Here is a 14,395-nt window from a genome sequence, read left to right on the forward strand (position 1 = left end):
TTCCCCGGTAGGGCACAAGCGTCGAAGGCGTTTGGAAAGGATCCATAGCAGACGGATCACACAGTTAACGTTAGGGTACGACGTGACAACGAGTAACGGAAGACGCAGACACTAAATACAAGAGGTGAACGGAGCGAGGGGAAACAGCTGGGAGACACAGCTGACGCTGATTACACTGACGAGCCAGGGAGAGCACAAAGCTGAACGCACTCACATAAGACAGAGACCTACAAAATAAAACAGGAAGCACACGACAGACACAGAGATCCAGACAGACGCAGACTCATAAGCAGACATAATGACATCATGGGCAGACAGGGGGAACCCGGAAGGTGGGACCAGGGCAGGCATAGAACACAAACCTAACAAATGGCAAATAATAATGGAATACATAATCCGAATAAACAAAAGCATAAGGAAACACAAAACACTGAGTCGACAGACTCAGGACCATGACAGCAGCCAAAGCAGGGAGGGTTTACTGAGGCAGGAGAAGACCGAGAAACAGTAGTCAAGGATAGATTCAAGATTGTTTATTGTCATGTGTCACAAGAGAAAGGCATTTCTTTGTGCAATGAAATGTATTCTTTGCTGTCCACCCACAGATGCCGATTAATATTTACAATAGAAATAGAAAAACATATAAATACAAATAGTACAAATAAATAGCTGAAGACAGAAAAGGAGACAAAATATGGAGATTTGAAACAGATGTGTGCAAAAGAGCTATAGGTGGCTTAATATGTTAAGATGATGCAAAAAAATAATTATTACTGTTCAAAATGGGTCAGCTGTTCAAGATTCTGACAGCAGTGGGGAAGAAGGAGTTAGTGAGTCTGGATGTTCTGGATTTCACACTTCTAAACCTTCGTCTTGAGGGCAGAAAGTGAACAGTCCATGATGGGGGTGTGTGGGGTCTTTGAGGATGGAGGCAGCTCTCCTCTGGACTCTGTGATGGTAGATGCTCTGCAGAGAGGGCAGCGGAGTTCTGATGATCTTCTCCGCAGTTGTTATCACTCTCTCCAGGCGTTTGCGGTCCATAGCAGTAGTGCTGCCGTATCATGCAGTGATGCAGCTGGTCAGTGTGCTCTCCACGGTGCAGCTGGAGAACCTGCTGAGGATCTTGGCCAAGATACCAGATTTCATCAGCCTCCTCAGTAAATGCAGCTGCTGCTGAGCCTTCTTGACCAGCTGTGTGGTGTTCAGTGTCCAGGTGAGGTCCTCAGAGATGTAGACACCCAGGTACCTAAAGCTGCTCACCCTCTCCACTTCAAGGATAAACAGGGGTGGGTGAGGCCTCCTGTTCTTGTGTCCACAATCATCTCCTTTGTCTTGTCAGTGTTGAGGGTGAGGTTGTTGTCCTCACACCATGACACCAGACCAGCCACCTCTCTCCTATAAGCCGTCCCCTACAGTGATGCGACCGATCACTGCAGTGTCGTCCGCGAACTTCAAAATGATGTTTTCTTTGTTGGACGCGACACAGAAATGAAATAAAAGCATGAATAACAGTCTCTGTCTCAGGTATAGATAACAGTAGGGAAAGGACTAATAATTGTAATTTCTTTACAACACTGATATCAATGTGTTTAATGGTCAAATAAAGAAGCATGTACAATATTCATCAAGAAAAATATATGTGTACAGTGTCTGAGCATTTAAGAAACAACAATATTGAGGACTTGAGTAAAAATGAATAAACAGAAAGTGCAATGAAGGCAGCACGATGACATGTTAACATTGTTGCCTCACAGCAAAATCATGACTGGGGTTTTTCTATGTGAAAATATTCATGCATGTTCTCTCTGTGTCTGCTGTGTCTGGTTCTCTGCAGGTACTCTGACTTTTTACCACAGTTCAAGTACATGCATATGTATGTATATGTTGGCACCTCCTTGTGCACAAGCATCAGCAGGGGCAGAAATTTGTGCGTGAAAAGTCAAGTTAAATGTCTAAAGCTGAAGTTGGTTATGAAGGAATCACACTAAATTGTTTTACTTCAGTTGTTTTCAGAGCATTACTGTTCAACAAAGAAAAAGAATATTTTGTGCCACATTATTATAAATATCAATAATAAATCAAATTATCAATAGCTAATAAAGTAATTTTAATGACTAACTTTTTATGTTATAATTTAGAGACTTTTAAAGTCTCGATCTTTTTATTTTGTAATCCTGTCGTAATACACCCGCATTACCAGTAGATGGCAGCAGCCTTCCGCTATGGATCAAAGGCATTTGAAGGTTCAAGGAGAGTTTTCTGACTCTGTGGGTTTGTGCTGATTCAGGAACAGGTGAGAAAATAATATCAGCAGACACTATTCTGCATATCTGTTCTGTATATCATCATGTTTCATGCTGCAGTTCGTAACTTATATCGACTTTCTGCACCCAACATCTTGTGCATATTCATGGTTCTCCTATTACTCCAGGGTCTTGTCTCAGGCTCCAAAGGTAAGTAGAATCCAGCTTTATTTGCTCTGACTGAACTTTCTACAAACAGTCTGCTGGTTGTTAGTAGCTGCTGAGCCTCTTACAAACACTCTTAATACTTTGGTGTTTTCTCGTATTTATTTATTTTTAATTCTCTTTTAGTTCAGTTACGTTTCAGAAAATTATAAGAGGAATTCATATTAGTGTAATTTAACATTTTAAAACTGGTGATTGGATTCCTTGAGAGGTTATTGTTCCAACCACCAGATGGTCAGAGCTGTGTGAAGAGATCGTATCTCTTTGTTTTTTTATAGACTGTCACACAGCTGGCTGCAGACAGATGCTGTTTTTATTGATTGGAAACAGTGCTTTTCTTTTCTTTTTTTTTTTTCTTTTTTTTTTTGTGTCCCGTTTGGATCTATAGCCATCAGAATTGTTGTCTTAAGGCCAAGAAAGATGCCAAGCGGATTTATTTTATCAAGTGGATCATCGTGGGCTTGCCATATTGGTCCATTTGATTGACCTTTATTATAATTATGAGTTTATTTTATTTTCAGTTGTTACAAACGGGACAGACATGACTGTGGGATAGGACAGGGAGAAAGAATGAAAGAGAGGGAGAGAAAGAAAACCAAAGGGGAGAAAAGACAGTGAGAAGGGGGGGAAGAGAGAAAACAAACAAACAAACAAACAAAAAAAACAAAACACCTGGGTCACATGTATGGAGAGAAAAAAAAACCGAAGAGAAAGCAAACAACAAAGAGCAACATAATAAGAAAAAAAAAAGCACCATCACAATAAACTAGCTAGCAATAGATATCAATAATTACTAAATAATAAACGATATTGTGCAGCACGCAAGATAGACAGCGCACAGTGTGCTTTGAGGCAGCAGCCAAGAAAGCTGTAGTCCACGTCTGTGAATACCCATGCGTACACCTGTGTACATACCTGTGTGGATCAGCATGCTTGCATTCCAAAGGTTTCTCCATGTAATGATCTGCTAGGGAGTGTGGGGAGCCACAGCCCTGTCCTCTATGGTATCAAGCAGGTATGGAGGAGATCAAAACTCCAGACATCCAGAGGCCCCCAGAGCACAAGAGACCAAGGAAGACCCACAGAGGGGCAGCCGCGCCACTGTTCTAGTAAGAGCTGAGGAGAGTCCCAGATGAGGGCTCATTCAGCAGCCGCGGAGCAGAAGCCAGGGGGAGCTGCAGTGACCTGCCCGTGAGCTCCGCCGGCAGCCAGCTGTGCCTGAAACAGTGCTTTTCTATGAATGACAAGAAAACCATAACAGCATGTATGTAATCACTAAATCAGCAGTCTGCCCCAAAACATCTGTCGTAGTTGAAACTGTTGTGTATACCTCCACTGAGTCAGTGCAGAAACGTGATTGGTTCATATGTATGTGCTTGTTTTTGATTGGCTAATTTGACATATGAGTAGGAAACACCTGTTACTGAGTTATCAGATTTCAGTTGAGGATTCTTTGAGGGTGTCTCTATTAACAAACGTCAGTCTGCCAGATATCAGAAATTTGTTTGTTCTGAATCTCCTTTGGTTCAGTACAGACCACTGGTCTCTAGTTGAGGGTCATCAACATCTTCATTGCTGTAGAAGTGATGTTTGATCCTTTAACTTCTCTGCTCTGTGTTTCCTTTTTCAGCCCAAAGAAACATCACAGCTGAGTCTGGACAGAACGTCAATCTGACATGTCGAGCCCAAAACAACAACATCATGGTTTTAGAGTGAAGCAGATCTGACCTGGAGGCAGAACACATCTTTGTTTTTCGGAACAAGATGTTTGAAATAGAAAACCAGCATCAGTCTTTTAAGGGGCAGTGATGAACTTTTGTTACTAGTGGCTGCACAAGCCAGAAAGTATCAACGACCGGATTTGGTGTCTGGTAGTAACAGGTAAATTTTTTGAATATATATGAGTGTGGTTGTTCTATCTTTGCAGGTGTTTTTGGCATCCAACTATATGTGTTTCCAACAAACTTTCCATTTATTTTGCAAATCAAGCTCAACACTGCCCCTAGTGTCCTGGAGCACTTCCGTTGTGTTTTGGAGTTTGTACATGCTTTCTCTCTAGGGGCCACCATAGGAAAGCCATCAAATCACAACACTGGTTGCTTCAAGGCGCTTTATATTGTAAGGTAAAGATCCAAGAAGAGTACAGAGAAAATGTCAACAATCACATGACCCTATGAGCAAGCGGTTTGGCGAGGTGAAAAACACATGTGATCGGTGTTTGCAGCACGTGATCATGTTCCTGTAGGTCTCACTGAAAACCTGCTGATCCAGTTCCAAACTGGCAGAAGCCATCTGAATTCAGCTCCAGGCAACAGCAGATGAAAAACACACAGAGACAAACTGAAGCACTGAGGGGTGAAAAACACTCGATCACTTTTATCCTCAAGCTGATCTTTAAACATCAACAATTAAAGTTATAGATCATTTGTCCTGTCTGTAGAACATGCGATGTTAAATAGATGATACTGATCTTTTTGACTAAAATCTGTGACTATTTGTAGCTCATTAATTTAATAAGTGTGTTTAAGATTTCAAGTGTGGAGGCCAAGTGATATTTCAGCCACATTTAAATGTTCTTGTTTGTTTTATTTGATCAAAGACTCTGTGGGTGAACTGTTTCATCAGAAATCTGTTTGAGTGGCCTTGAAAAACTTTTCTTTGTTTTCACTGCCTTGAATCAGCCACAGATCCACACTTATACAGGTGGCATGTGTGATTCTTTATTCAAATGTCAGTGTATGGCATGATTTCTGTTTTCTTCTGTTATGCGATTGTTATGTACCTGTATGGTTGTGTGCATTATCAGTTCTACTTTTAAAAAGTATTAACAGAATAAAAGAATTGAGTACTGTCAGCTTGAGGTGTGAATTTACGGGAAATGTAAAGAGGAATAGAAAAACATTCATCTCTCTGTAAGGCAGTAAAAATGTGTTTGTTTCACTGGCATGCAGTTCAACAACTTATGGATGAGTTTGTTTCTCACACGCAAAGACGGTTGTAGTTTAAAGTTCAGCTTCGTAGCTCAAGAGTTGGGAGTTCGCCTTGTAATCGGAAGGTTGCCGGTTCGAGCCCCGGCTTGGACAGTCTCGGTCGTTGTGTCATTGGGCAAGACACTTCACCCGTTGCCTACTGGTGGTGGTCAGAGGGCCCGGTGGCGCCAGTGTCCGGCAGCCTCACCACTGTCAGTGCGCCCCAGGGCGGCTGTGGCTACAATGTAGCTTGCCATCACCAGTGTGTGAATGTGTGTGTGAATGGGTGGATGACTGGATATGTAAAGCGCTTTGGGGTCCTTAGGGACTAGTAAAGCGCTATATAAATACAGGCCATTTACCATTCACCGCCTCCGCTGTTTATTAGTGTGACAGAGGATATGTTCAACCAACAAAAGTAGAATAGATTCTGTTTTTGCTGTTGTGAAACTGTTTCTATAATCTTTTTCTACATTAAACCAGCCCAGATCTTAAATCCATGAGAAAAAATGTAAAAAAAAAAAGAGTAAAAATGAAAAAATAAAAACATCATAAAAACACCAAACAGCAGTGAGTGGTGGTTTTAAATCTGCCTGCTTTTCCTCAGCCACAGATCCACCTCATGGGCCACATGTTGGGTATGTTGTGACATCTGAGTGACATTTCACTGTGTGTTGTACTTGTAAAACTATGCATGTGACAAATAAAGAATCTTGAACCTTGAATCTGATCCATTTGGCAGGGTCAGCACACATCCACAGCTATACAGCCACTTTAGGAGTTTGTAAACGTAACGTGTGTGTTTGGACTGTGGGAGGAAGCTGGAGTGTCCAGAGAGAATCCACACAAGGAGAAACTCCACATTGAAAGGCTCGATAGATTCAAACCACAAAACCTGCTGACTGTGAGGCAACAGCAGTCTCTGCAGCACCATGTCCCTAATTCTGTACACACGTGTATAATATAGCACCCTAAAAGCACATTCAGAAAACTAGGATTGCGACAGCTACTCCACTTATCTTAAATTATATTTAGCTTTTATTCCAGCAGATACAATATTAATAAACAACAACAGAATGAATAAATCTAAATAGATGTATGTAAATAAATAAATAAATAAGGGAACTTTAGACTAACATCACATACAAACAAGGAAGTACAAAAATGGTGTGATAATGAAATGTAAGCACAGAAAAGAGAGAGAGGACCATTACAGAGTACCTATGTGCAGGCATGGCAGACAGGATTTCGCCATCATGCTTCTTGTGTTCTTGATCCTTGACCCTTGATTTCTTTTCTGACCAGTTCAGTCACATCCAGTAAAATTCTTCTGTGAATGAGTGTTAGTTTTGATTGCCTCCAGTATTCTGCTTATATTTAAATGAATGAATAAATAAAACAATCAATCATACCCAAATTTTGTCTATATTTCCTCAAATCTGGATATTTTACAAATCCCTGTAAGTGCCTGTAAACATGTTATGGAATATATGAAACTAACTATACATTCGTTTGAAAAAGAGTTAAAACAGATTAAAAACTTAAACTGAATTTCAATAAAAGAAATAAAATAACTTCGGGCAAAGCTGCTAAACCAAACGAAAACCATCAACAAGACGAATCAATGGTGACGAAAAGGAAAAGGAAACATTAAAGAAATGCTCAAAGAAAAAAACATCAACTACAGCAACTACACCTATGAGAGAGACTGAACAGGTCTGCTCTCTTGTGTTATTACTGGAGGGTCAAATGGCTGCAGAGTGGAGCCAGATTTGTATAGAGTGTAAGTGACATTTAAAAAAAAGAAAAAAAAGTTTTATTATTCTCATACTCCTTCATAGATGTGCAGTGGCTGTGCAGGAGAAAAGGGGGTGACAGTTGAGTCAGTGTCACACACACACACACACACACACACACAGAGGAATGTCAGTGTATTTACGGGAAATGTAAAGAGAAGCGCTGAAACATTCATCTTCTCTGACACACACAGTAAAATGTCTTTGTTTCACTGGCATGCAGTTCAACAGTTTATTGATGAGTTTGTTTCTCACACTCACCTGAATATAAAGTCAAATGCAGTAATGAGTGCAGCCCCCTACTGTCCCTAAAGTTGTGTAAGAAATGAGTCACATCTGGCTCGGACACTGTTGTGACTTCGTGTTAGACCCTCCTTATCACACCTCATCACTCACTGAGATGAAGCAGACACAGTTTATTTGAACATTTGATCATGGCCTCAGTCATAACTGTGTACTTATGCAAAAGTGTGACTGTAGCTGATGTTAGAAAAGGTTTCGAAAAGAGTTCCAACTCTACTACATCCTACATACTACACGCAGTAATAACTGTGGTGTCCTGAAAGCTGTGTAAATGTCTCACTAAAGGTAAAAGCTTCTTTGTCACTCTGCAAGAAAGGGTTTTATTTTAACATTTAAATGTTTCATTATTACTCTTTTTCAATGCTCATCAATGCTATGTTGTGTTCGTGCTTGGCTTGCTCTGTAGATCTTATCATAAATCTGTCTATGTTTCTTTCTTTCTCTTTATTTCTCATGAGGATATATGTTTGGTTTCTTTTCTGTGGAAACGTGATAGAGCTTTGCAGCATTACCCATGACCACAGTAATTTCACTGAAATCCTGCTCTTCCAGTTCCAGAGAGATGAACAAACCACCTGAGCTCAGCTCCAGATCTCAAAGAGAAGCTTAAAGGCTTAAAAAGAGTCCATCAGTTTTATCTTACAGCTAATCTTTACTTATTAAAAATCAAATACAGAGCAAACATTTCTGACAAGTTTCTTTATATCTGAAATAAAAAAAAAACTAATTTGTTAAAAACTGCTGACATTAAATCTGAATATTAGCTTTCTTTATCTACACAATATATTCAAATGAAACCTGCACAGATGCACAGCTTCCTCCCATAGTCTATAGAAATGCAGTTAGAATAATTGGTAACTCTAAATTTGAATGTTTGAATGTGATGTTAATGGTTGTCTGTCTTTGTCTGTTAGCCCTGCGACAGACTGGCGATCTGTCCAGGGTGTACCCTGTAACCCTGACAAGGATAAATAGAAGAGAGTGGATGGATGCATCATATTGTATAACGTGGTGGGACTGGTGGTTCAGTGAAGACTAGCTGATCTCTGGCTCTGATGAAAACTCTGAACACACACACACACCCACACATATATGTATATTTAGATGAGAAGTGAAATCCATTGACCTCTGCGGTGTCCTTGGTGAATAAATGCTGGTCAGTAGTTTCCTCGATTTCCCTCAGATCTGAGGGAACCTTTTTAAGAACCTTCAGAGAACCTTTTTTAAGTATGGAAAGTAATTTTGAAAAGTCAGGTCTAAAGTCACAGTCTGGCTTTGCTGCTTGAACAAGAAACGAATTTTCGAATTAATTATTAATTAATTAAACGAATTAAGAATTTTAGTTTATTATTACTAAGTATCACAGGACCAAAGTGACTGTTGGAATTTCTCTATGAAGTCAATCAGAAAAAGATTTGCAAAGAAGGTAAAGGACGAGAAAATTAATAAATAAATCTGGATTTCACTGAAACATGCCAGGCTCTAGGAGGCGGTGTATTAAAAAAGATGAATAATATTCATCTTTTAATATTTAAAATCCTTCCGTAATGGCATTTTTAATACAAGTCCTTAGAGGCTAAAGTAAATAAATATTGTTTTTTTTTTTTCTCGATGATTTCTTTCTTTCAAAGGTTTTTTAGTGAAAGCCTCGGCTGTGTGGCGTGTTTCCTGGGACACACATCTCGGCGGAAGGAGAAATAGTTCCCATATTAAATGAGACTTAGACTTGATCTTTTTGTCTGTGTTATTTTCTTCTGTTCTATTTCTTGGTAATTAAAGACAGATTTACTTTACATCAGTGAGGTTACACATCGATCTTCTAATATCCTGATCAATAAGGCGAAACATATCGATCGGATGTTTCTGTATCAATCCGCAGGCGAGTATAAATGTACAGTTGCTCCTACACAGCCGTGATTATGACCAACTTATTTAGTCTTGTTGTTGTTATTATTATGACTTTCGGTATGATGGAGCTTCGTATTTTAGCTTCTAAAGGTAAGCTGAAAACTATTTTTATTAACAGCTTCTGTTTGTTCTATGTGAACATTTTTGATTAAAAAAACAAACAAAACAAAATACAGACAAATCGTCTGTGTCTGTCATTAGCTCCAGAGCTTCCTAAACACAGTTTTTAATAACTAAATAAAGAGCAGAGATTATTATTATTTGTTTGTTTATTACTTTTTTTTTGACACTAGGCTATTTAAAATCTCCTTTTCGGCTCAGGGCCAGGCTGTTTACCGCTATTAAGAATAATAACAGTTCTCCTATATGTATATCCTTCTTGTGTATGAAGAAGATGTATGCTTGTGTATTAAATTCCTTGTCTGTGTGCAAAAACTTGGCCTAATACGATGATTCTGATTCTGTTCTTGCTGTATGGCGCTTTGCTTTCAACAGTACGGAAGCGTTGAGCTGTTCTTGTTAGAACAATAAACTTTTCACGTTATAACGTGATACACTTGTATTTTTCTTTTGCCTGGGTGGCAGCTCTACGCTTCCGTACAACAGACGTCTCAGAGGACGTTTGATGAATTTCGAATTTGGACTAAAATGACTTTGGGGCTGGTGGTGAAGCTAATTAGCTTATGAGGTTCTGACTTGTGAAGCTCAGCAAGATGAATTTGTGTCCTATTCCACTGAAGTCTGACACATGGTGCTGCTCACATTTTTTTCCTGGTTTCAACAACTTGCATCACAAATTTGTTCAGCCTCAAAGTGGCATGTCGGTCCAAAGATTAGTTGCACATGTCTCAGGCTGTATAATGGCAGGGTGTAAAACTATTCAAGGCTTTTAGGTTAAAGCTGAGCTAAAAAATATTGCAAATATATAAAGAGTCACCTTAAAACAATAAAGCTGGAGATCATACCTCACATCTGTTTTATAGCTGACATTCATAACGTGTGAGAAGATATAGAAAGTCACATGTTCATGAGTTTGTAGTTTATCAGACAGCGAAACAGCTCAACTCTCTGTTTCCATTGTAAAATCCTGAGTGAGACCCTATAAAATATATATATATATATATATATATATATATATATATATATATATATATATATATATATATATATATATATTTCGGTCATTCTCCACCACCCTTGGGGGCATCTCCCATTTTGACCTCGGGACTTCTAGGTTATACTCGGCACAGATGTTCCTGTACACTATGCCGGCCACTTGGTTATGGCGTTCCATGTATGCCTTGCCTGCTAGCATCTTGCACCCTGCTGTTATGTGCTGGATTGTCTCTGGGGCATCTTTACACAGCCTGCACCTGGGGTCTTGCCTGGTGTGATAGACCCCAGCCTCTATGGATCTTGTACTCAGAGCTTGTTCTTGTGCTGCCATGATTAGTGCCTCTGTGCTGTCTTTCAGTCCAGCTTTGTCCAGCCACTGGTAGGATTTCTGGATATCAGCCACCTCCTCTATCTGCCGGTGGTACATACCGTGCAGGGGCCTGTCCTTCCATGATGGTTCCTCGTCTCCCTCCTCTTTCTTGGGTTTCTGCTGCCTGAGGTATTCACTGAGCACTCGGTCAGTTGGGGCCATCTTCCCAATGTATTCTTGGATGTTCCTTGTCTCATCCTGGACTGTGGTGCTGACACTCACCAGTCCCCGGCCCCCTTCCTTCCGCTTAGCGTACAGCCTCAGGGTGCTGGACTTGGGGTGAAACCCTCCATGCATGGTCAGGAGCTTTCTTGTCTTTATGTCAGTGGCTTCTATCTCCTCCTTTGGCCAGCCTATTACCCCAGCAGGGTATCTGATCACGGGCAGGGCGTATGTGTTGATGGCCCGGATCTTGTTCTTACCATTCAGCTGACTCCTCAGGACTTGCTTGACCCTCTGCAGGTACTTGGTGGTTGCAGCCTTTCTAGCGGCCTCTTCATGGTTCCCATTTGCCTGCGGGATCCCCAGGTACTTGTAACTGTCCTCTATGTCTGCAATGTTGCCTTCTGGTAGTTCAATCCCCTCAGTTCTGACTACCTTCCCTCTCTTTGTTACCATCCGACTACACTTCTCCAGTCCGAACGACATTCCAATGTCATTGCTGTATAGCCTGGTAGTGTGGATCAGTGAATCGATGTCTCGTTCACTCTTGGCATACAGCTTGATGTCATCCATGTACAGGAGGTGGCTGACAACTGCTCCGTTCCGTAGTCGGTATCCGTAGCCAGTCTTGTTAATGATACAGACGGACAAAATGGTGGTGGCTAACCAACCGGACATAGTGGTGGTAGACAAACAGAAGAAGACGGCCGTAGTGATCGATGTAGCGGTTCCGAATGACAGCAATATCAGGAAGAAGGAACACGAGAAGCTGGAGAAATACCAAGGGCTCAGAGAAGAGCTCGAGAGGATGTGGAGGGTGAAGGTAACGGTGGTCCCCGTGGTAATCGGAGCACTAGGTGCGGTGACTCCCAAGCTAGGCGAGTGGCTCCAGCAGATCCCGGGAATAACATCGGAGATCTCTGTCCAGAAGAGCGCAGTCCTGGGAACAGCTAAGATACTGCGCAGGACCCTCAAGCTCCCAGGCCTCTGGTAGAGGACCCGAGCTTGAAGGATAAACCGCCCGCAGGGGCGTGCTGGGTGTTTTTTTTTTTTTATATATATATATATATATATATATATATATATATATATATATATATATATATATATATATATATATATATATATATATATATATATATATATATATATATATATATATATATATATATATATATATATATATAAATAAAACAATTTCATAAAAAGATGTTTCTGTTTTGTTCTTTTCTGCACTGACATTTTTAGTTGCACTTCATGTCACAGAATAAATGGTATATGGCCTGTATTTGTATAGCGCTTTACTTAGTCTCTAAGGACCCCAAAGCGCTTTACACTACATTGTAGCCACAGCTGCCCTGGGGCGCACTGACAGAGGCGAGGTTGCCGGACACTGGCGCCACCGGGCCCTCTGACCAGTAATGCTGAGTTCAAACATTTATTGATACTGCTCATGTTCCTGAAGAGCAGGAGCAAACAAATTTCCCTATGAAAACTCAATCAATTGCATTATGAAGCGGCGTAAGAACAAGAAAATGAATAAATAAATCTGAATTTCACTGACATACCAGATGGGGGGGAGCCATTTAATCTATTGACATTTTTTTAATCTAATGACTTATCTATAGAATAAATAAATGAATAAACATAGATTGTTTTTTTTTTTTTAAAGAAAAGCCTTTGAAAAACACTCTGCGGTGTGAGGTAATCCTATGAAAGCTCATCTCACCAGAAGGAGAAATAATCTCATCAGCTGTTTCATTTGATTGCCAGTTTACTTTCTTCTGTTTCTTTTAGTGATAATCTTATTCACATTTCCTTCAAATCAGTGAGGTTACACATCGATTTTCTGATGTCTTCATCAACGGGGACACACTACAGATTGAATGTTTCAGTATCAGCCCGCAAGTATAAATACGCAAGTGCAGGAAAGATTTTTTTTTCTTTTACTATTAAGTTGAACGTATGTAAAAGAACAGTTTTAATCTTCACAGTCATGCTATAGACCCTGCCAGAAGTTAGTAATTGTACTTTGATCCCTTTAACCTCTCTGCTTTGTGTCACTTTCTCTCTTTCAGACCAGAAAAACATCACAGCTGGACAGAACGTCACTCTGCCGTGTCGAGCTCGAGACAACAACATCCCCATCATAGTGGTAGAGTGGAGCAGAGCTGACCTGGGCAACGAAAGTGTCCTAATGTACCGGGATAAGCAGCTGGATCCAGATCACCAGCATCCATCTTTTAAGAACCGGGTGGATCTGCAGGACAGACAGATGAAGGATGGAGACGTGTCTCTGATTCTGAAGGATGTGACGATTGATGATGCTGGAACATACGAGTGTCGTGTCTTCAGGAGAAGAACAAACCGCAGGAAGAGAGCTAATCTGAAGACTGACCCCATCAGCATCATCACCCTGAGTGTTGTTGATCCTCCAGGTGAGTGAGTAGAGTTGAGTGTGTGTGTGATCAGAGGTGAAGCTGCTTCCTGGTTGTTGATGTTTGTTTCTAAAGATGTTGTTGATGAGACTTTGTAGAAAGCAGCTGGTCTGAGTGATGTGATCAGAGTGCAGTAGATAATGTCTGACAGCAGTTTGAAGAGGAAATGGATTCTGTTCTGTTCTTCACTCATCACCTACCTGACAGCTGACACCTCACATCTGTTTCTCACCTGCAGGTCAGACAGGAGGACACACAGAGGATGGAGGGAAGGAGGATGGCGTTAATAGACATTATGGGCTGATAGCTGGTCTGATTTTTGTTGCTGCTGTTGTTGGTTTTTTGATCTACAGAGCACATCAACAACAGAATCAAGATTAATTTGGACTAAAAGCTGGTCTTCTAGGTGCTTTTTTCCTTGTTGGCGTTGGTGTTGCCTTTGTCTGTGTTTGGATCTTCAGAAAAGATAAACCACAAAGTCAGGACTCACATCGTCCTCTTGCTGACAGCCTTCGGAATTCTGAATCTCCTGCTGATGAACACAGAGACAGAAATGACTCAAAAGCGAATAACTCTCATGGACACTCCACAAGGATCCCTGATGTCACTCTGACACTTGAGAATGAACTAGTTTGCAGAGTGCAGTAGATAATGTCTGACAGCAGTTTGAAGAGGAAATGGATTCTGTTCTGTTCTTCACTCATCACCTACCTGACAGCTGACACCTCACACCTGTTTCTCACCTGCAGGTCAGACAGGAGGACTCACAGAGGAACGAGAATGTATTTGTTGGGCACATTGTTGGCCTGTCAGTTTCTGCTGTGCTTTTTCTTGTTTTTGTTTTATTCATCCACAGAAAATGTAA

General features: G+C 40.7%; 1 protein-coding gene across 1 annotated transcript; it reads left to right on the top strand.

Annotated features, from left to right (window-relative positions):
* Positions 1-782: 782 nt before the first annotated feature.
* On the top strand, positions 783-14,178 carry LOC146635226 (uncharacterized). The gene is made up of 8 exons (XM_085350058.1): positions 783-886; positions 1,027-1,157; positions 2,288-2,293; positions 2,364-2,453; positions 4,099-4,166; positions 13,230-13,530; positions 13,769-13,900; positions 14,006-14,178. The coding sequence occupies exons 1-8, from the start codon at positions 783-785 to the stop codon at positions 14,176-14,178; spliced, it is 1,005 nt and encodes a 334-aa protein (XP_085206184.1).
* The last annotated feature ends 217 nt before the right edge of the window (positions 14,179-14,395 follow it).

The sequence above is a fragment of the Diplotaxodon limnothrissa genome, linkage group LG3 (genome assembly GCF_057381915.1).
Source record: "Diplotaxodon limnothrissa isolate DT_005_m linkage group LG3, D_limnothrissa_male_GT1.1, whole genome shotgun sequence".
Classification (NCBI taxonomy): Eukaryota; Metazoa; Chordata; class Actinopteri; order Cichliformes; family Cichlidae; genus Diplotaxodon; species Diplotaxodon limnothrissa.